The sequence below is a fragment of the Myotis lucifugus genome, unplaced genomic scaffold (genome assembly GCF_000147115.1).
Source record: "Myotis lucifugus unplaced genomic scaffold, Myoluc2.0 scaffold_3, whole genome shotgun sequence".
Lineage (NCBI taxonomy): Eukaryota > Metazoa > Chordata > Mammalia > Chiroptera > Vespertilionidae > Myotis > Myotis lucifugus.
This window is the reverse complement of record NW_005871051.1, coordinates 24,742,081-24,765,342: the sequence shown is the minus strand read 5'-3', so window position 1 is coordinate 24,765,342 and position 23,262 is coordinate 24,742,081. Positions and strand designations below refer to the sequence as shown.

Here is a 23,262-nt window from a genome sequence, read left to right as displayed (position 1 = left end):
CAATGAGAGTTAAACAGAAGAATGAATTCTGACTATTTAGGCCAGGATATAAATGAGTGGTAGTGCCATTGAGGTCATTGAAAAGAGAGCTTGGGAGAGAAGCTACAGAAAAAAATCCATTGGTTCAGATTCAGGCCAGTTGCATCTCAAGAGCCAGCCACACAGTTTCCTCTAGAGCAGTGGTTCTCAACCTTCCCAATGCCGGGACCCTTCAATACAGTTCCTCATGTTGTGGTGACCCCCAATTCCATTGTTACAAATTGAACATAATTAAAGCATAGTGATTAATCACAAAAACAATATGTAATTATATGAGTGTTTTCCGATGGTCTTAGGCAACCCCTGTGAAAGGATCATTTGACCCCAAAGGGGTCACGACCCACAGATTGAGAACCGCTGCTCTAGAGGCAATTTCCCTGACTGCTAAGGACACTCCTGTAGGCCCTGGAACACATTGACATCTAGGAGCCGTGGTTGCACTGAGGCCACAATGCAGATAGCAAGGTTCTGGAGGGGACTAAATTTCTCCGCCTTCAACAAAAACAGGTGGAAATGCTGCATGTCCTCTCCTGACTTTGGAGCAGCCTGGTCCGTGAAACAGAGAGGTGGGGCTGTGCATGGAAGCTCATTCTTTGGAAAATGTAAATTCGGAAGTCCTTTGCAGGAACCTTTGTTTAAAACTACCAATTATGGCTTATTCTTCAGTTTGGCTAGGATCCACTTTCTTATTCCAAAGTCAGTATATTCAAGGACTTCTATTCAGGACGCTTCTCCACCTCCCTTTGCCACCAACAATTGCTATACAGTGTTTAAGAATCCAACATTCTTACTCTGTTTCCAGCACTCCGCTTCTTGAGTGCCCTTTTGGCTGTGTGTAAAGAACTCCTGGAAGAATCTTGCTGTGTCTTTTCTTTTTAATCAAAAAGTGGGACTCTGAAAACCCAAAATAGCTCAGAACATTCTGTGGAATTGAGAATTATGTTGTACTGTTGGAATTGGGCAAGGGATCTTTCTTTCAGAATTCTTGTCATTACCTCTGACCTTTATGTTATATACTAACTACCTCTAGCCAGAAATGGAAGGGGTCTGACATTTTTTTAAATATCTAATTTGGCATTCAACATTTTTCTTCCTGTCTGCGGTATTTAAAGAAAGACTTGCCATCCTTGCTTCGTAACACAAGCCTAAAGGCACTTTCTCTTTCTTCTCAGTCCCCCATCCAAGAAACCCTCTCAGCTTTGTAGCCTGGAGTAGACACTATGCTTGCTCTAGTCCTAATAGCACTCTCCTTTCCTGTATCCAGCCAAGCTTGCCCTGCTGATTAAAGTGCTCAATTTTCAGTTCTGCCAGTGTCAGAGGGGGAAGGATGTAGCTCAGATGAATTTGAACAGTCCTCTAACGGGGCATTCTGGCTGATGAGCCCCTCATCTGTGAGACCACATTTACTAGGCTTATTTCTGTGTTTTGGGATGGACACCCCTGAAAGGCCTCTGCAAGGACTCATACTCTCCAGGATGGAGAGCATCCAAGAAGCAGGTGTGTCTCTTAGCAAATTATGCATACAACTTGCAACTTGAAAAGTAGCTGTTTCCAGTAGCTTCTTCCAAAGAAGAGAAAAAAGTCTGAGAAATGACAATTGTCACTTTCTTATCCTTGTCAAAGGCCAAAGGCATGCACTAACTCAGGTGATCCATGAACATTCAATCTAGTTTCCCTCTGTCCAATGGCAAATTCTGTCTGACCTGCACTTGGCACATCTACACAAAATCATCCCAAATCAATGGCAGGGATGTGCATTATATATTTTCCTACATGCGTAATTTTATCTTACATTTTGCTTCTCCTAACATTGAAAATCACATCCTCCTCACATATCGACATGTCAGCATTATACTGATTCTAAATAGCAATTAATCAACTGTTCTCTATTTGCGTGTCTAATTTGATTTTGTTTAAATGATTGCTGACCACTCATTAATTAAACTATATTTGCATTTCCTGAGTCTGTTTTTGTAGCTCTTGCATTTTGTGCTTGAGACACAAACTCTGTTATCACTTTTATGTGGAAAAAGCTCTGATCAACTTTCAAAGCATTCTCCAGCCAGCTGGCGTCTGCATGATATGGCAGAAACAAACAAGCATGGTTTGAAACTTCTGAGTTGTCCTTGGTGACAGTTCTTGTGACAGCTTTGAAATACAATGTTGTTTTCAGGATACAAAACAATCATGCAGCCCATGAAAAGCTAGCACCTGTCTGAAACTATCAGTAAAACTGCCTGGTTCACTTTTTTCCACATTAGGGTGCACGGTGGCCCAGGTTAACATTTGAAGTCTCTTAAGTTATGTGCATGGGGATATTAATTTCAAAGAAGAGAGGTGACCTCATTAGTAAACTAGTGGATTATAGCAGAGGGCATGTGCAGGGAAATGTTTGGAGATGAAGCCTAAAAACACCTAAATTGGGCATAGAACACTACCTTAAACATTGGAGCTTAATAAATATTCATGAAATGATTAACAGGAGAGTGCAGAATTAAGATCTGTCTTGAAGCCTAGGTCATAGTTTGGTAAATATCCCATAACATTGTGGACTTGCTGACAGCAAATATTGTCTTTCTTCCTTGTTTCCCAGGGCTGAGCTTAGTGTCTAATGGGACTAGAAGGTAAAGCATTCATGTGTATTGAGTCAATTAATCAATTTAGGTTAAGGTCCAGAGAGAATTTCATAATAGCTGTAACCATATTTATAATAATAACTGCTATTTGTTAACACCTCAAATAATCATACTCTTTTATTTTTGTCTAATGTCAATTAAAAATCTTTCCTTATGATGGGTAACACCACCCTCATTTTGTCAATGGGGAAACTGAGTCACAAAGAGGTTAAGTAACTTGCCTGAGGCTGCACAGTTAATGAAAGAAAATGGAACTTGAACTAGATTTGTCTTCAGAACTTAAGTACTTAGCCCAGGGTGGGCAAACTTTTTGACTCGAGAGCCACAATGGGTTCTTAAGCTGGACCGGAGGGCCGGAACAAAAGCATGGATGGAGTGTTTGTGTGAACTAATATAAATTCAAAGTAAACATCATTACATAAAAGGGTATGGTCTTTTTTTTTTTTTAGTTTTATTCATTTCAAACGAGCCGGATCCGGCCGTAGTTTGCCCATGGCTGACTTGGCCCATACTCTGGTTTCAGTAAGCAAGGTGGATCTGGAGGATTGAGGGTGAGAGAAATAGAGAAGAGAGATGGTTATAATGTGAATTGTTTGGTCCCTGTGGGTGTCCAGGCTTCCCTACCCACCCTTCCCAAGTATTGTCCCCATCCCTTTTATTCTCCAGGGCACCATGGTGAGTTTCCTCATATTACCTGCCATAATTTGTAACAAAATGTGTGTTCCAATGCTCCTTTATCTCCCTTGCAGACTTTAAGTCCTGTAAACATGGAGGTCAGTTCTGAATTAGTCTATTGTGTTACCTGGAGACTCGCCCATAAGATGCACTCAAATGTTAAGCGAATTAAAGAAAAAATTAACTTTGGAGGACAGACTATAAGACTAGAAACAGACAAAGAGGTATTCCAGATGGCACGGGAGTAACAAGGAGAATTGTTCTGTCGTTATCTGCAAATAGGGAAGCCAAGGAGTCAGATTTCTTTTAGAGACAGGAATTAGGGAGGGGGCGGGGCTGGGGTTTAGACACAAAGAGTCCAAGGTGATAGCAAGAGATCCAAGAGTCACAGCTAACAGTGAGACATGTGAGAAGCCAAGCTTCAGGGAAAGGTCAAAGGGGAAGCTGTAGAGCAGTGAGTCACCCTCCAGGTGGTAACTAATGTCCTGAACCCCGTGAGCTCTCAGAGGAAAATGACTGAGGGGAGTGGAAAGAGTAAAAAGCTGAGGCTCTTATGGCATCAGAGGAGGAAAAGCTGGTTAGAAAGAGGGACGTTCCTTCCCCACCCTCCCCAACATCCCAGACAACTGAGATGCATCTTTCAACATTCTGGTCAGGTGCGCCCTCTCTTGTTAGCCCTCCTGCAGGAGGAACTGGCCACTCCATCCTGGGTGATATCTGACCTGGGTTGCCATTGATCAAAGCATCTGCTTACTTTATCACAGTCCTGTGAGTGCTTGTTCTCCCTACTAGAGATTAATTCCCAAAAGGACAGCAGTCATTTTGTTCATCTTAATATTCTCAGTGTCAAACATCAAAGAGCACAACAAACCTTTGTTGACCAAATATTGGCTTAAGGAGGAGATTAGAGAAGCAGGAGGAGGAACATAAGAGTGGAGCATCACAAATGATAAACAAGAAGCCTGGCTGATGTGGCTTAGTGGTTGAGCATCAACCTATGAACTGGTAGGTCAGGGTTTGATTCCCGGTCAGGGCACATGCCCTGGTTTCGGGCTCAACCCCCAGTAGGGGGCGTGCAGGAGGCAGCTGATCAATGATTCTCTCTCATCATTGATGTTTCTCTCTCTCTCTCTCTCTCTCTCTCTCTCTCTCTCTCTCTCTCTCCCCCTCTCCCTCTCCCTCTCCCTCTCCCTCTCCCTCTCCCTCTCCCTCTCCCTCTCCCTCTCCCTCTCCCTCTCCCTTTCTCTCTGAAATCAATAAAAATAAAGTTTTTAATTAAAATAATAATAATAAACAAGGAGAATTTGTCCACTGTTGTGCCAAGATCAATAAAACGTTAAGATGGAAATTGTATTGTATAAATTTTACTGCATTCTCATATTAACAGCTATCATGTATCAATTGCCTGCTCTGTTAGGAGTTAGCCCTTTACAAATATTTTGTTATCTGAGCCTTGGAACAACTTTGTAGAGTTGCTTTAATTGTACCCCTGTAATAGATACAGAAACTCACTCCCACTGAAGTTAAATGACTTACTCAAGCTCACCCACGAAGTGATGAGATGGAATAGAATTTCAGTTCTGCCTCCAAACTTCTGTGCCTAACCATAAGTTACTGTCTTCTCCAATCTCAATTACTTTAAAAAAAATTTAAAGCATTGTTCTCAGCAATGTGTGGGACAGTGTCTAGGCTCCTGTAAGTCTATCTCACCCACCCTTTTCCATATCAATACTAAACTCCTGCAACTTGGTTCTCTCTATAGAAAAGAAAAGTCTAAAATAAAGCAGAAGGATTTTTTTCTTTATTATTTAGGATGTTCATGAAATTTTAAGAGCAAATGTGCCATTATTATTTCAAACTTGTGAATGCACAGCACGTTCACTATTAGCTCTTCATCTGAAATAACTGAACCTGTAACTAAAAATAGCAGATAAATAAATGAGCCATTGAGAGCCTGCTGAGTTTTATTCTTTCCCCCTCAGAAAGCGACTCTCTCAGTGGGGAGATTATATTCAAAAAGCTTCAAAATCATTAAATTCTCAAGCACACATTCTTCCTTCAAGCATTTTTATTTTTTAAATCGTTTGTCTAACCGTTAAGCCAGAAGTTTTTCACAGGTTATAATTGCTTTACATACGATGCTAAGTGGTTTATTGAAGCCTGCATTTTTATTCCCTTTGCTTATTTGCTTCTTGATGTGCTTGGGAAAGGGAGGAAGGGGGAGTGAATGGAGGAAGAAGGGGTGAATTACTGGATGTTATGTGTAGAAGGGACCTTTAGATGACTTTATTTAATTCTTCACAAAGGGCGAACTGAGGCTGGGAGCTAGTGGGCAAGTTTACCTCACAGACAGTAGAATCGGGATTGGAATTCAGCCCTCCCAACCATCAGACCAAAGCCCTGAAAAAGAGGAGGATAAATGCATAGACTGGGATTTGGTAAAACCCAAGAATGAGAAATTGTATAATTTTACCAATTGCAATGGAGCACTGCCTAATGAGGGCTTTGGGGCCAGAGAACCTGACTCAAATCCTAGTTACCCACTAACTGGACAAATGATTTACCCTTCTAAGCCTGGGCACAGGGAATAATCATTTCTACATTAGCCAATGTTTATTGGGCTCTTGCTATGAGCCAAGCACTATGTTCAAGCAAATTAAGTATATTAGCCTTAAATTCTACCTCATAAGTCTGAATTATCCCAGAGAGTTCTCAATAAATCTACTATTATTTGGTCAATAATTAAAGAATAAAAGTTTTTTAAATTAATTTATGTTGAAGCTCTAATTGTCTTTTTTTTAATGTGCCCTTGACTGGAATCGAACCCAGGACCCTTTGATTCACAGGCCGACGCTCTATTCACTGAGCCAGACCGGCTAGGGCAAGAATAAAAGTTTTAAATAACAATCTCTAAATATTTATAAAATGTATGAGAAAACATTTAAATTATTAATATGATCAGGTACACTATTTTTTAAGTTATGATGAATAAACTTTAAAATTTAAGGTTACACGGTGAATGAGTACTCTCACCGAACAAAGATGCTCTCTTCAAAATATCTCTTAAGCCCTAACTGGTTTGGCTCAGTGGGTAGAGCGTCGGGTGTGCAGGAGGCAGCTGATCAATGTTTCTCTCTCATTGATGTTTCTAACTCTCTATCCCTCTCCCTTCCTCTCTGTAAAAAAATCAATTAAAAATATATTAAAAAAATATATATCTCTTAAGCGTTGAAAGATTTAGTTTCATTTCCGATTCCACTTCCTTGCTCTGCCATGTGGGCTTCCTTTAAAGCACAGGTGCACCTTAGAAAAGACACAGTACCCGGGACATAGAACCGCCAAATGCAAAGTCTTTCTAGCACTTTCCACTGAGTAAGCAGGTCCATAGGCTGCTGACTTTTTCCTCACTCCTAGGATAGGGTGAGACAGGTCTTTATATAGTTTTAGTTATTATTTATTTTAAAGATAGGTACAAAAAAATAGCTTAAAATAGAAGACTCGACAGATTACTCTTTCTGTGCTTATTTCCCAGAAGAAATCCAACAGGTAGCCAGCAATTACCTCAGCCACATCATGAGACTATCTCTTTCACATCTTGGGGCACCTCGCAGGCTGATGCTTTTTGGTGCCTTCTTCTCTGCCTCTCTGTGTTTCACAAGGAAAATACACTGACCCAGCTCAGCACTTTTCTGAAAGACCCAAGAATGTTGCCTTTGAACTCTGTTCTTCTCCTAAGGCTGACCTAGGACAAGAATAATGTGTATGCTCTGATAACTGACAGTTGCTTTCTTCTGTTGCAACCATGATACTATGATGCCCTGAAGAGATTACAATATAGAAGAAGTCCAGGCCCTGGCTCAGATGGCAAGAGTGTTGTCTGGATACGCCAAGGTTGCAGGTTCAATCCCTGGTCAGGGCACATACAAGAGACAACCAATGAATGCATAAATAAGTGAAACAACAAATCTCTCTCTCTCTCTCTCTCTCTCTCTCTCTCTCTCTCTCTCCCCCCACCCTGTCATCTTTTTCTAAAACCAATAATATTTTTTAAAAAAGAAGTCCACAGCTTAAATTTTGAGGAGTGAGCTAAGAAGTGATTCTAGGCAGAGGACTTACTAAACTGCATTATAAAGTACTATTAATTAGCATATTCATTTGATGCCTCCATTTTAAATCTCTAATGTTCTCATAATGCTGTGAAGGCTTTTTTTTGTTTTTAATTGATGGCTGTTCCAAATTCTAAGGCTCAAAACAAGGTGAGGAGCAGAAACATAATGGCATGAGTTTGGGTTACTGTTAACTGAAACAGATGCAAAGGCATGCTTTCCTTTGCGAAAGTGAAATACTTGCCAAGTGGATGAATTCAATTACAATTTACATCACAGAAAGTTTCTCCTTCTTAAGGAAAAATGTCACTTCAGCATTTCATTAATTAAAACTAACTTTAAAATGGAAGTCCATAGGAAAATGTACTTATATTTACGAAAATTAGATGCACATAACTTATCAGAAACACATCCCAAATTAGACCCATTGGTATGGGTTATTGGAGGCAGCATTGTTACATGACTTCACTCACAGGCCTTGGTGTCTTCAAAACCAGACCCAAAATTGGGCTCTGAGCACTTGGCAGGAACCCCAATATCTCTGAGCCTCAAGATCATATTCAAAAGAACCATTTCTGTGAAGAGTCTAACCTTTACAATAATTTCTCCTTTATAGCATTGCAATGAGGATTAAATTTAAAGCTAGTATGTATAGGAACATTTAGCCAATTTCCCAGCACATTCTAAACATGCAAATAAAATAGTAAAAATGATTAATACTACAAAATGCAGAACTAAAATGACACCTTTGATAAGAATATTTGCTAAAAAAACATTGTCTTCACACATCTGAAATGCTTTCAATCCACTAATTTCAGGTGAAGGCATCCAACTTTCAATTTTCCTTTGTAGTCTGTCTCAAATAGTAACAATGAAAACCATGTATTGAGAGGATAACCTGCTGTCTGCATGACTTATCAACTCACTGAATACCCCAGTGATCCCACCTGGGCGGGGGTGGGAGGAGGCATTATTAGCTCTGTTCCAGATGTGGAAACTGAAACTCAGAATTTACATCAGCTGCCCCAGTTAATCCTGCTACACATAAGCATGTTAGGTTTTCAACCCAGTTAGCCCACCTATGCTCATGCTCTCCAACTCTACTTTATGCTGGAAATAAAAGGGAATGGTAGTGGGGAGGGGAACTGAGAGCCTATTTCTTACTTTAAATAAATTAACCTAGGGCAGTGGTTGGCAAACTGCAGCTCGCGAGCCACATGTGGCTCTTTGGCCCCTTGAGTGTGGCCACGAAGTTTCAATCCCACTGTACGTGCGCGCCCGCACGTGGTATTTTGTGGAAGAGCCACACTCAAGGGGCCGCAGTTTGCCAACCACTGACCTAGGGCAATAGTTCTCAATTTTTTTTTGGAATCAAAATATCTTTGCACTCTAAAAAAATGTATTGGAGATATCACAAAACTTTTGTTTATAGGGGTATATTGATTGATACTTCTGTATTATATAGTATAAATTAAAGCTAAAAGATTGCTTATGTTTAATTACTTATTTAACTTTAAATAATAATACCACTTAAAAAACAACTTATTTATCTAAAAAATAATGGTAATAGAATAATAAATAAGCACATTACATGTGAACACACATTTTTTGTAATATGTTTGTTTTCCAAAACAAAACATTTTAGTGAGAAGAGTTAAGGAGGTTTGCTTCTGCATTCATTCTGTTGCACTATCACAGGACATGTGGAATCTGAAAAGCCCCACCAAGTCCTCATGAGACCACGAAAGTTAAAAGGGAAAATAACACCTTACTATTAGTATAAAAATCATTTCACCACTGGAGCCTCTGAAAGATCTCAGGGACCTCCTCAGGTCCAAGCTCACACTTTGAGAATCACAATTGAGGTAAAACCTGTAAGCGAGCTGAGTTCTAGTGCCAGCTTCAGTCTGTAGTGACAACCCAAGTTCATCTTTCAACTACCTGCTCATACACAACGTGTCTCTCTACACTGTTCTGGAAAAGAATGATGAAAATTTGTCATCTCTAGGTAATAATAAACATTGAGTGGGGAAAGATTTAAAGGCAATAACATCACTTGGCTAAAACAAAAAATGTTATAGAAAATGTGTCAGATATATATTTGGTTAGCTCTCTCTTCAGAGACAAAAGTTAGTATATTTTTATCTTTACAGAATGACAACCCTTTGTTGCACAAATGAAATGTAATTGAAGTGTCATTCTATTTTTCTGGCATTAACCAAACTAAATCTGTTATATTGCTGAAATAAAGGTACTTGTCAAACATTAGCAGACATGTATCCTAATAAAATAAAGGGTACCAGGAGACCATCGGAAATCTTACACAAGATGAGAACATCTTATAAAATATTTAGGTAGTATTTAGACATGGAAGAAATTGAATCTAATGATTATTTATGAGATTGCATCTTCAAAATGTTTTGGCTAAGAAATACAATTTTTATTCCTTACTTTAATCCAAGCCCAGGAATAAGGTATTTGTAAAGCATATTTGGTTTTGTTAAATCATGTATTCAAGTGTGCGTTGTATTAGCATACTATTTCTAAATGGGAAAATGATGGTTGTGAGGCACTGTACTCATTCCTGATCATTTTTAAACAAAATAGTACCATAGGTGTTCTAGAAGGATGGTGCCCTATTTCACAGATAAGTTAGCAAAGCTGAAGGACTGAAGAATGATCATTTCAGTAGCAACATTGCACCGAAAGGAAAAACATTCCATTTTTTTTAATTGAAAATATTTAGTGAAAGAACACTTACACTAAAACAAAGTTTGATCTCCATTGCCCATTGCACCATTCCCCACAATAAGCATCTGACTGCAAATTATGCACAAGTCACACATGCATCGTCGTTTTCAGATGCTGGATTTGATGAGAGAGGAAGCATCAGTATTAACATCAATTTCAACGTGTTCCTCTAACATCAATTCCTGCTTGGGTATTTTACACAGTCTAGAGGTACTATTTTCCTGCAAGTTTATTTTTCTAACATCCAGAGACTCTAAGGAAAAGGAAACATCAAGTTTCCTCAGAAAAGAGCTGCATGTTTACAGAACGCCTTGCAGAATAGTACTGAGAAGGTTTCTCGGTTCCCTCAGGTGCTTTGCAGCAATAGCCTGCTCGAGTCTACAGACTACTGGTTGCAGAATCAGAGGACACCCTGCCAGATTGGGTTCGTGGAAGACAAGTCCGAAGACACAGCTTGCGCTTCCGTAAGTAGATACAACCCGGGATATGGTCCGAGAAAGCAGGGAATCCGGCTCAGGGACTCGTGCTCAGAATAGGAGTCTCCTAATTCATTAAAGATGAGGTCTCCTCTGGAAAATCCGTACTGGTTAATATGGACTCTTAATAAAATGCACAGAGCTCACTTCTCTATTCCAATTCTGCTCATTTCAACAGGTTAATTAATCTGATCAGTGATCGAGAAAGGAAAAACCATGTTTATATTTCAAAGCTGACAGAGAAAAAGATTCAGAAACAGAATTGTATGATGAGAAATAACAGGCCATGCAGGAGCTCTCTAGGATTCTTTTCAATATATTGTATAACTCCTGCTAGTGGGTTATTTCCCATCATGAAAATTGTGTAACATTTCTGTACCATTTTTATAAGTTACAGTCATTGTTTGAAAACCTTTTCAACCCAAGAAGTGTACAGGCATGAGTTTTAATATACTGGAATTAAGCTTTATATACAAAACCTTCCTTTTCAAGGGAAGAGATGTTCTTACGGCTTAGAATGTGAGTACCTACGGTTGTTGTATAATATGCTCCTTCCTCTATGTCCTACAAGGCTCTATGTTTCATTTGAATTGAAACCGCCGAGCTCTTATAGGGTCATGATTACAGAGATCGGGGGAAAGCATTTTCCAAAAGGAAAGCAATGTAATTCTCATGACTAAGTTGAGAGCATTAGCTCTGAGCTATTCCTGGAGGTAAGATGCATGCCAGCACTTCTGCTAAAAGAAAAAAAAAAGCTGAAAATGGGATGGAGAAGTTTTTATATATAATGAGCAGAACCAGAAGAACTGGCAGATAGAGGATGTAAAACATTTCACAATGCAGAGCCTCACAGCACAAGGAAAGCGGAGTCCATTCAACAGACTTAATTTGATCTCTTGGTTTGGGCAAATGATTTGAATCTGCTACTTTGGGGATTTGATCCCTTGTCAAGAATCCTAGTTGCTGGCTAAAAATCTTTGGGGTAAACAAAAAGGATTAGGTGGAAAGTAATTAATAGTGATACCTTCCCTGCAAATTCAGTTCTGAGATGAGTTGGAAAATTCGGGCATTAGCCGATACTGATCTCTAATTACACAGTTATAAATTGTAAATGGAGAGAAATGGAGCGTGAACGATGTCAGCTATACTTTGGTCAAAGTTGTCATCCAAGCAGCTCCTGTATTAAGAAGTCTCCCATCTGAAGTTGGGGCACAAAAGTCTGTCTAGTGGAGGGCAAAGAGGTCTTCTCTACACTTTATGTTTTTGGAATCTGGATCGCTGATCTACAATTAGAAATGCTAAATTTATAGCCAAATTTAAGATGACCATCGAACCCTCCTAGGTGAAAGAAAATCTCCTCCACCAATCCCAATGGACTCAAATTTGGACTTAAAACTATCTGACTTCCTTTCTTAGTTCTTTGGCCCTTTCTAGTGTCAGATGACTCAGTGAGGTTGAGCTGATTCATCCTGTCTTTGTGGTTCTTCCTATTCTTTCCAAAAGGGGAAACATCTAAGCACACATGAAAGGCATAGTAGAAGATTTGTTTCCCCACAATAGTTCACAATCAATGAAACTGACACAAATGTTAAAAATTGTCCATGATTCTAAACCTAAATTTCAGGATCCCTTTGACCAATTAGCTCTGATCTCTCAAAAAGTATCCCATGGTCAGTTTCTTGACTTATAATTCCTTTCTCTTTTTCTCATTTGGACCAGATTTCTAGGATGGGAAGAAGAAACAGAGTCTATAGTTGGGTGTTGCTAAGGGGCAGTTATTAACAAAGGAGAAATAGAGGTGAACTATAAAGATGGCTGACCAGGACAGGGTGTAAGAAAACTTGATCAAAATAGCCACACAGGAGTAGTCCAAAGAGTCAAGGGAAAGGTACTTAATTCCTTTTCAAAAAATTCTCCCACAAAAGAACTGTATTTTACAATAATATCATCATTATTAAAGTTTAACTTTTAAAAACTTAGTTTCATAAAATCATCCCAAATCTAAACCTACTTACAAATAATCACAGCAGAATCCGAGGAACCTGTAGCAATGTTGTCCCATATTTTATTGCTTTGTATTCTGTTCACAACTCTGGGGCACTCTGTTGTACATGAACCATTGCTTCTTTCACTCATTTCTTCCTGATCCACATTAGTGGCCAAGTTTTTCATATTTAATTTTGATTGACTTGGTACTCATTCTACTGAGCTACAAGTACAGTTTATGAATTTGCTGTGTCTTAGAACTAGGTACCTCAGTGAATCAAGGTTTCTGAGTTCAATATGCCACTTAAGAATTTTATTGACGGACAATCTCAGGCTTGGAAAGCTTTCAGGGTGTTGCGTGTGGGGCTCAGTATGGCTGTTTTTTCTTAAGCATCAAACAGTGATTTTTAGTCATTATTTTGATAGGGAGCTGCATTCATTTCCCAGCTGAAATGAGAAGTCTTAGTGAAGAGCAGTTTGAAGCAGTCAGAATATGACAAGTATGCCAAATGGGGACTATCCGCCAGGAAGTCAGGAGCCCCCTGAATGTCACACTTAACAGTTTTTCAAAAGGTAGCAAATAGAAAAACTGTGCTTATCTTTTAACTAAATAGCATTCTCCTATACAGCTATATAATTTTATATTCTTTCTGATTTGCCATTCTGAAAAGAAAATTGTATGCTAGCCTTCTGGGTGTTTTTTTAACCTGATTATTTTTTTAAAGGAAATGTGGGTACTCTGATAAGTGCTCATCTAGTAATCTCCATGTCCCAGCCCCCAGCCCCCAAAGTAAGAGCTTATTATTTAAGCACCTAAGCCTGAGTCAAATACGTAATGAAGTATTTATGGGTCTTGAGATTTTTGCCACAATAAATATAGTCGGGTGAATAGATCTGAGTGTACTTTTAAACCTGGGTGTTCATACCATTTCTCAACTGTTTTAAAATTTATTTTGACAGAACGCATTATTAAATAGCTCAGACTAGCTTTGAGTTTCAAATTTCATACAATTCCTGCTATTATTGTAATTTTCCTCTGAGTGGAAAGTCTGTCAAGAAAAACCGACAACAAACAAAGTTTCTCATTAAAATACCTTTAAGCTTTAAGGAATTTGGCTACATAATTTTGATTTCTTTTTAGTAGAATTATTTGTTTGCATTAACATGTCTTTCTTAATCAGTTCTCTCAAACTCCCAGGAAAACTAGTTAAAAGTGATAGCATTTTTTTTCACAACTTAGAGTCTCAGGTTGAAGCACCCTATATAATAAAAGCCTAATATGCTAAGTGTCCAGTCGGACATTCAACCAATCAAAGCGTAATATACTAATGATATGCTAAGGTCACTCAACTGCTCGCTATGATGTGCACTGACCACCAGGGGGCAGATTCTCCTACAGGTAGGTTAGGTTGCTGCTGGGGTCCGGCCAATCGGGACTGAGCGAGATGGGCCAGACATGCCCTGGAGACCTCCCATGGCCCCTCCCCAGCTGGCCAACCTCCCATTTCCCTCCCCGGCCTCTATCATGCACCAGTCAGGTCTCTTGGTCTGGCCTGCACCCTCTCACAATTCGGGACCCCTCAGGAGATGTCAGAGAGCCGGTTACGGCCTGATGGCGGAACGACTGGTCCCTATCATGCGCACTGACCACCAGGGAAAAGATGCTCAACACATGAGCTGCCCCTGGTGGTCAGTGCACTCCCACAGGGGGAGCGCTGCTCAGCCAGAAGTTGGGCTCATGGCTGGCGAGCACAGGGGCGGTGGTGGTAGCCTGTCCTGCCTCCACAGCAGCGCTAAGGATGTCCGACTGCCGGCTTAGGCCTGCTCCCCATGGGGATCGGACCTAGCCTGGCAGTCAGATATCCCTCCAGGGCTCCCAGACTGTGAGAGAGTGCAGGCCGGGCTGAGGGATCCCCTCCCCCCCCAAGTGAACGAATTTTGTGCACCGGGCCTCTAGTAAATAAATAAAGAAGAAGAAGAAATTTAAAAATGGACCTGGCTAATGACCACTGTGGAATGTCTGTTTTTTAGTTAAGAGTATTATTTCTTTCTTTTGTAACAGTGAGACATGCTCACCCTAGAAGTTTCTTAGGAAATGAGATAGTGCTAAAAGCAGAATTTCTGCTTTTCATGCTTGGATAGTACACTCTTTTTGAGAGCAGAGACAACCCTCACTTACTATTCCAGATAGTACTCCGCCCGTCCGCTGGTCCATAGCATCTGTAATGATGGAATTAATGTAATTGCAGAACCTGGAAGCATTCAATGTACTTGGCAGAAGCACCTGAACGGCTGAAACGGGTGCAGGAAGTTTTCCCCTTGCTAAATGATGCCTTATCATTATCTATAATAATAAAAACATAATATGCTAATTAGACCAGATGTCCTTCTGGATGTCCTTCCATCCTTCTGGACGAAGCCAGGGCTGCAAGGGAAGCCCGGATGCCAGAGGGAAGCCGGTGTCAGCAGCAGGGGGAAGGAAGGCCTACTCTTGCACAAATTTCAGCCTCTAGTTTTAATAGAACCATTAATCAGACAGCCTAAGTCAGCAGTGGCTCGGGTAGTTTAACTAGACACCCAGGATGAATTCTTCTAAAGCAGGGTATCTCAACCTTGGACACTATGTTGTATTAGGCCAGATGATTCTTTTCGAAGGGCTGTCCTGTGCATTGAAGGATATTTAGCAGCATCCCTGGCCTCTGCTCCACAGATGCCAGCAGCACCCATGCTCCAGTCATTTGCCAGAACCTAGTGGTAGCACCAAGGTCAAATATCACTTGGTGAGCATTTATGCCATATGCTAAACAGACAGAATGCACTAGTATTCTCTTTTCTGCCAAGCTCACTGAACTTCTATTCGTGAAATTACAGAAGCCAAGAGCTGGAATAAACCCAAGAAGATATATTGCCCATTTCACTCACTTTTCAGGTGAGAAAACAAAATAGCAATGCAGGGAAGGCTTGCTCAAGGCTACAGAGTAAATTAGTAGCAAGGCCAGCTCTAAAGCCCAAATTCATCAGCTTCTAGTTCATTGAATACAGCACTTTTTCAGTATCCCAGTAAAACCTTCCCTCAATATAATAATTTTATTAAAATGCAATAAAAGATACAATTTCTACATTGTAGAATTATTTTTATTTGAGGCATAAAAGATTTGCATTACTAATCCATGCTGAAAACCCTAATTTGGTATTATTGAAAAGTTTTAAGGTATTTAGCTTTTCGGTTGTTTTTAGTGAATTTAAGATTGTCACATGTTCATATTTAAATTACTGTCAGATTTTAAATTTTTTAAATAAATTACTGTGAGGTTATATGTTATAAATATCTTGTTATAGTATCAATAGGTATACATGTTATTAAGATATATGTCTGTACCACTGAGCCAAAGTAACATAGCCCTTGGTCATCTCCAGTGGCAATGCCTGCATTTATTCATCCAGCTGGCATTGACGGGGTTTTATACTATGTGGACTACTCTTCCAGAATCTCTGAACTGCATGAAAAAAATGAACAAATATTCTCTGCATCTTAGAAGCTCAGAAAACTGGACATTTAGATAACGTAGCAACTCTGGAAACTGGTTCCCCTTCCCCCTTCTCCTTAGCTTATTTTGTTTGATACTTTAATTTATTTTTTTTAAATCTGGCCAGCTTGTTTTAGTGAAGTCTATTTCCCCCTCACAGGTTAAGCCTTTCACCACTCCTCAGAGATGCCCGGCCTTGGGCCTGTGCACAGTCACTGAGGAAGACACTGGTCTTAGCAAGGCTCCCTTTGACTGTGTCATTCCCTGATCTTTCTTTCGCTTCATTGGGTCTTACAGCCCTGCCTATTTGACTCCACTGTTTACTAGCTGGTTGCTCTATTGCCTTTAACAAAGCTCAGTACTCTGCTCCCATTACATTTAGGCAGGTGTCTTTTTTAAAACCAGTTTTGGATTTTGTTCTGACCCATTGAAGGCTCTTCTTAGCTATGCCTTCTTGTTCTCTCTCTGAATTAGCTGGTCTGTGTTTTAGTTTACTGCTCTTAATTAAGAGGAGCTCTTGTTTCTAAGAGTGCCCTTAGGCTTGAACTTCCCTAAACTCTGTTTCAAATAATCTTAGTCCTTTGGGGAGAGTTTCTGAGCTCTTCTCTTATAGAGAACCTCTCCTCCTGGCAAACCTTCTGAGCCCTATGCACTGGGTAGTGAGTAGCCTCTGGTTTTCTTGGCTGTCCTCCCAGTGAGGAGCATCTGCTCTGTAAGTAAGTGGAAATGAGAGTGTTCATGGATTCTTGGTCTGTCACATCTGGGGTCGCATCTGAATAGGGCCTCGATGGAGGAAAGAAGCCCTCGACTTCCTGGCCTCCCTCTCCAGGAATTCAGCCTCTTCAATTTGGAGTTGGAGGGGATGAGAAATGCTGGCAGCCTCTGACTCTAAGTGATCAGTAACCTTTGTCTGTGAGCTGCAGGCAGGGGAGTCCAAATGGAGTTTCTCTCCAGCTGAGCTGTGGGGAGTGGAGGCAGTGGAAAACAGGAAGTGAGGTGTGCTATAAATACCACAGACTCCATTCTGAATTTCAGTAGATTTTCCTGGAAAATGCTTCTTCATATTCTGTATATTTTCACTCTCTAGACACTTTCTAGAGAATTAAAATATTTGCGATTATAGTTTTTGCCAGCTTTGCTAGTTTCACTAGAGCTCCTCACCTTCGTCCCAAACCTGGAACTCTCCATAGTTTCTTCTTTCCAGGCCATTTCACTCTGGTACCTTGAGTTTGTGACCCAGGCTAGGTTTGTAACTGGAGAGTCAGGAAGCTTATATCTCCCATGAAAGGTAGCTTAATATCCTTTAGCGTTCAGCCTTTTTGACAGGTAGAGTTGGCATTCTGTCATGAAAGTTAAAACTCCTAATACCCCTGAAGAAGAGCACCTCATTTTTGTATAAAGTTGAAAAGTGAATATTTTGTTGAGAGAGCTAATATTTTCCCTAGGGGAAAAAATGGAGTTCTTTGTAATACATGGAGTCCAACTTCAGAAGATGCTTTTGTTCATTTTATTCTAAAACATTTAACAGGTGTCATTCATGTCCAGAGCAGCCTTGAAAACTGATTAAACAGCATTGATTTTTAAAGATTTTTTTTTCAGGAATGTATTTGAAAATAAGCCCACAAAATAAATTACTTGCAAAATATTTCCTTTGATTAAGTGAATTGAGTTGCAATATAGTTTTAGCTGGAAGCTATGTAGACATTAAAGGAGGTCAGACAGAGGATGCTAAATGAGAGATAGCTAAAACTGAGTCATTTTATAATTGCTTAGCAGACCCAATCGTCTATTTATGTCACTCATTTGTTCCCACACAATCACATTATCAGCCTACAAGAGAATGTAGTCATGTAATGTTGAAACCACCATAATTTTCAAGTATTGTCAACTGTAAATTCATCAATAGATATATCTGTACCAAAGAAGACTCTCTGGTTACTGCAATTTTTGTCTGATAGCATGGATAAGTCAAATAAGGTAGGTGCAAGCTAAAATAATTTATATTAAAATTAAGGTTAGTCATTTATCATGACATATTCCTCAGTGGCTTGGTCTCTGTGAACTCAAAAGTTCCTTCCAATGTTAAGACTCTTTTCAAACACTTATATATTCTTGTTGACAGTGCAGTGTTGGAAGAAAGTGATATTTTGCCTAATTAGTGAGAACAGCATAATTTGGGGGCCTTTATTTTTTTTACAGTGACCTTCAACAAGGCGTTCTGTTGCTCAGCAGTCTGCTATTGTTCTGATGTTTGGTCTGTGAAACACATTGTCTGAAATACCGAAGAAGTAAAAGAACCAGGGGTGTATTTTGGGTTTACCTTAGTAACCGTGAAGGGAATTCATCAATCAAGGCCACAAGCTTCAAGCTATTCTTATGACAGCTCAGTTTCATTGACTATTTTTCTTCCTTCACTAAATGTGTCTTCAAAGATGCCCTTTTTCCTCTGTTTGTCATAATCCATTCTCACTCTTCATATAGGCAGAGCTCCCTTTATCTAAAGAGAAGTTCTTTGAAAAAATAAAAGCCAAAAAATGGACTCGAGCCCTGTTCATGTGCCCGGAAACTGAAGGGAGGCTTACCATGCTTAGGAAAAGTCTGTTTTGTTTTTTAGTTTATGAAAGCACTTTTCAAAGTTAATCAACAGTGAACATTTTAGAGGATTGCCTAAAATGAAGCTCCACAAGACATTTAAGATGTTACAGAAATAATGGCTTCCTCTGGCGCATGAAAATTGTCATCACATCATTTGTTTGAAAATAAAACCCAAGAAAACTTGACTAATTTATAATAAACAATATTCATGTATGAATATATGAGAATGTGAAATGAATGGACAATTCATTTCCACAACAATTTTCCACAAACTCTCTCAGTCTTGTTTCATCCTTTTTCTGCTTTGCCTCTTAGCTTCTTCTAATTTAACTACTCCACGTGTTCTAAGAAATTACATGTTTCATAGCATTTTCCCCTGACTTCGATCTGAGAATTAGACAGGTATACTGCCTTTTTCTTTTTCCTCTAAAAATCTGGCATCTTTTAGAACAATATTGCTTCCTGCTTAAATCCAGCTTTTGTTCTCCAAGCTGTGATTACTAACAGTATTTTTAGTCCTGTAAACCCTAATTTGCCATCCCATTTTACTGTAGTCTGTTAATCACAATCTTCCAGAAATCACAAAAGCCATGGTCATGGTGGTTGAGAAATATCTGATGTGTGGTTTGCAAGTCAGAAAGAGAATCAACGCTTGTCAGTTCTATAGAAAAGAAAAGCAAGTCCTTGGTAATTCAAAGAGTGTGTGATTAGAGGATACATTCTGTTATTTCTGGGCCTTTCATTTCAGGAAGTAAGTTGACAGGGACAGATAGGTGCACATCTGAGCCCTAAGTCTGATTAACAGACACATCTGTGTAAATCCAGAGACCATGTACTGAAAGATCACTACATTCATGGCACAAAAGAAAAAAAAATGTAAGCATTATAAAAACCCCTTCATGTTGAGTTTCAATTTTGTGATGATATTCTGTAATTTGAATTTTCTTCCATAATTATGTTCTTTTTACCTTAATAGTCATTTTACTATAATGGCAACTAAAATAGACATAGTCTCTGACCTCTTAAAGTTAAGTTTTTCTTGGCTTTGGAATAGAATGACCTCATTTTTCTTTGATAAATTGGTTATTTTATGCTGAACAGAAACTGAATTGGCAGGAATATATGTTGAGAAGAAGAGAAAGAGAAAGAAGGAAGGAGAAAGGAAGGTGAAAAGGAAAAAAAGAAGAGAAGAAAGGTAGAAAGGAGAAAAAGAAAGAAGGCAAGCAAACTCAAATAAAAGGCAAAGTCCTATACTATGGGGGGCAGGGGGCTTCTGAAAGACTTCAAATAATTCAAGATTAGTTTTCTCAGGGGCATTAATATAGAGCACAGATGATGTATCTGAAATTATATCAATTAACTCCGTTATAGAATAATTTTGTATTTAAATACACTTTTGAATCATGGCATATATTTATAGAAACTTTTGCATTATTAACACCCCTTTTCAAATTATCAAAAAATACAACCTGCCTTAGTGCTGACAATTGCTTGACTTAGGTTATAGGGAATAGGAGTCCAGTTGACCTTGAAGTCAATCTCCAGAAGTTTATCCATGTCCACCTGCGTGGTGATTTTTGCAAGCTAAACTTTGAAGCTGCTTTGATTGTTTTTAAAAATTTCTTAACATTGTCATTAATAATTCATAGAGTAGTTCTCTCCTAAATTAACCACAGGTCATTGGGAATGGTTCCTTGGTCTACCTCATGGCATGCATCACTGCTAACTTCAGACCCAAAGTCACTAACTTTATTATCTTAAAAAAAATGTTAGATGATGTTAAGAGTAACTGCTAAAGTAGAATTTATCAAACCCACTCACAGAAGGGCTGAGGTATGGATCAGTCCACATGGTCCAGAGGGAAGTAGGTTTGTCTCCTAACAGATAAAGTGGAGTGACAATGTGGTGTTGACTGAACAGTTCACAGTGCCCAGAAATTATATGATTGTTGGCATGTTAATTTAATTTGGAGAGCATTGTTGCACAGCTGAAAATCTGGGGAATACATTCCATGTGGAGGTCTTAGGAGCATCAGGCTTCTGTTTATTTATGCCATGGGTTAGCCCCTTCTGCATGTTAATCAGTACATTAATTAGATCATTAATATTACTGATATGGATATAAGGAAAAGGATGCTTGCACATATTGCTGGTGGATATTTAAACCATTCAAACCTGTGTAGAGAGGAAACCAAAGCATTTGTTAAAATTGAAATTACTATGCCCTTCAACCCTGAAATCCCACTTTTGAAACTGAATCCATAAAATAACTGAAAATAAGAATCTATACATGGCATTCTTCAACAGAAACAAACAAATCAAAAATCCTGGAAGCAAAGTGATTCCCATTAATAAACTGGTTGGATAAATTACACCACCTCCAGCCATGAAATGGGAGGGAGTCATTGTAAAGACAGTGTTGGGGCTATATCACTACACTTGGAGGAATTTCCAAAATGTAATGTTGAATAAGAAAAGTCAAATATAAAGAAAGGTATTTATAAAGCAATGTCCAAATTCCCAATCTATATGTAGATACATAGTTATTTGTACATACACATACACAATGATATATATCATATGTTAAATTATTATCATAAAATCAGTTTATGGAAGGAATAGAGATTTTATATGAAAATGACAGAGAAAAGAGTAGGGTCAATTAAGTTGTAAAAAAATAACGTAAAGACTAAATTTTCTCTTAGCCTACTTTCACCATCCCCCCAAATACACTTTCATATGTTGTGGATAGAAAACCCAACATGTATTATGATCCCATTTATTGAGAACTATAGTGTGTGTATGCAAATTTAGGAAAAATTTATTTAGTAAGAGATACGGATGTCTGTGTGGAAAAACCCTGTTGCAATATACATACTAATATTCTGTTACTCCCACACAAAATTCTTGTATTTGTGTACACGCATATACATATTAATAGATGATAGATTTAGGTAGTAGAGAGATAGAAATCCAAATCTATAGACATGTAGATATATATTTATTTGGAGAAAAATGTGGAAAGCATAATAAAAAAATTTATTATCACAATTGTGTGGTTATTGGATAGTAGGAGAGTTTATCAGTTTCATCTTTAATATCTTTTATTATTTTGTTTTGCTTATTATAATGACCATATTATCTGTAAAAAATAAATTAAAATATTTTAAGAAGTAATTTTTAAAAAGCTAGGCAAGTTGTGTCCACAGGGTGCTCTGCAGAGTTGGGTGGGGGTGGAGATAGGGGGAGATTCACACTCAACTCCAATTCAGTGTGATATGCTGTCACCAAAGACACAAATGAGAGAAGGGAGGGAATCATAGGAGAGGGAAGAGCTATGTCAGAGGAGGTGATGGACAAAGCGAAACATCCAAAGGAGATTCTTGAGAAGATTTGATTTTCTTTTAAGTTGTAGCATGAAAACTAGAAAAACAGTAATTGGACAAAGATGGAGAGAATTCTAAGCAGGTATGGAAACACAACCAAAGGCAAATACAAATAATCACCCACCAGGTTTAATATTTACATTAAAGAAAGATCCTAAAGCATCTCTGAACAAAAGAACTTCAAGAGTTACATGATTTTAACACCAGAATTCAACTACTTCATAGTTATCTGGTGATTGATTTTCATTTCATTCCTTAAAAATGAAATCCATAATAATATTAAAATCCAAAGGAATAAAACCTAAAAAGCCAGAAGTGTGAGATGTTTGAAACTGTAAATGATAACAAAGATTTACTACAGATAACTAAAGAACATCTGAACATAAATGTTAAGGTGCTCAAAATATTAGTCCTGACCTATTCTAGCCTGCTTTAGTTGCTACTTTTAAAGTTTGTTTGGTCCCAAAGAGAAATTCATATACCCATCTCCTGGTATTTAATAACGAATACTGACATTTCAGTGCTATGCATGTACATTTGTAAATAATTCATATGCAGCCTCTGAGTATGCCCTGCCTCAAAGTCTTTTATTCTCAAACAGCAGAAATCTTTTTTCAAATGAAATCTTACCTTTCTCCCACTATACAAACAGAGAAAAGGGTAATGCTCATTTGAAGGTGTGAAGCCCTATTTGGAATAAAATTCACTCACAGCTCTGGAGGAGAGGCCCTCAAAGAGAAGACTGAGTGGTAGTGTCTCTCTATGACTGTCTGTCCATCTGCCTGGCTGGCTGCTAGATGGCCTGTCTGATGGCTGGCTGGCTTAGCCCCCAGGAGGACCTGTCAGTCACTAAATCAAGATCATTTTAATAGAGCCTATGAAATGAAGTACCTCTACTTTCCCAGATTTCTAGCTCCCCATGTTACAGTTTGCATATCTATACTAATAGCAGATGAATATGCAAATTGTCCAGGACACCATCCCAGTTAAAGAACGCCCGAACCGCAGGCTGTGTGGGGCAACAAGGCTGGCAGGGAGGGGTAGGGAGGGATGACCAAATGCCTGAACAGCAAGCTGCGTGGGGCA

At 38.9% G+C, this 23,262-nt stretch overlaps 1 protein-coding gene across 1 annotated transcript in view; it reads left to right on the top strand.

Annotated features, from left to right (window-relative positions):
• Positions 1-23,262, top strand: part of SPHKAP (SPHK1 interactor, AKAP domain containing) — a 97,824-nt gene that overhangs the window by 28,723 nt on the left and 45,839 nt on the right. The window contains exon 3 of the mRNA XM_023759486.1: positions 10,558-10,671. Within this exon, the coding sequence (XP_023615254.1) occupies positions 10,558-10,671 (114 nt within the window). The remainder of the gene's footprint in view (positions 1-10,557; positions 10,672-23,262) is intronic.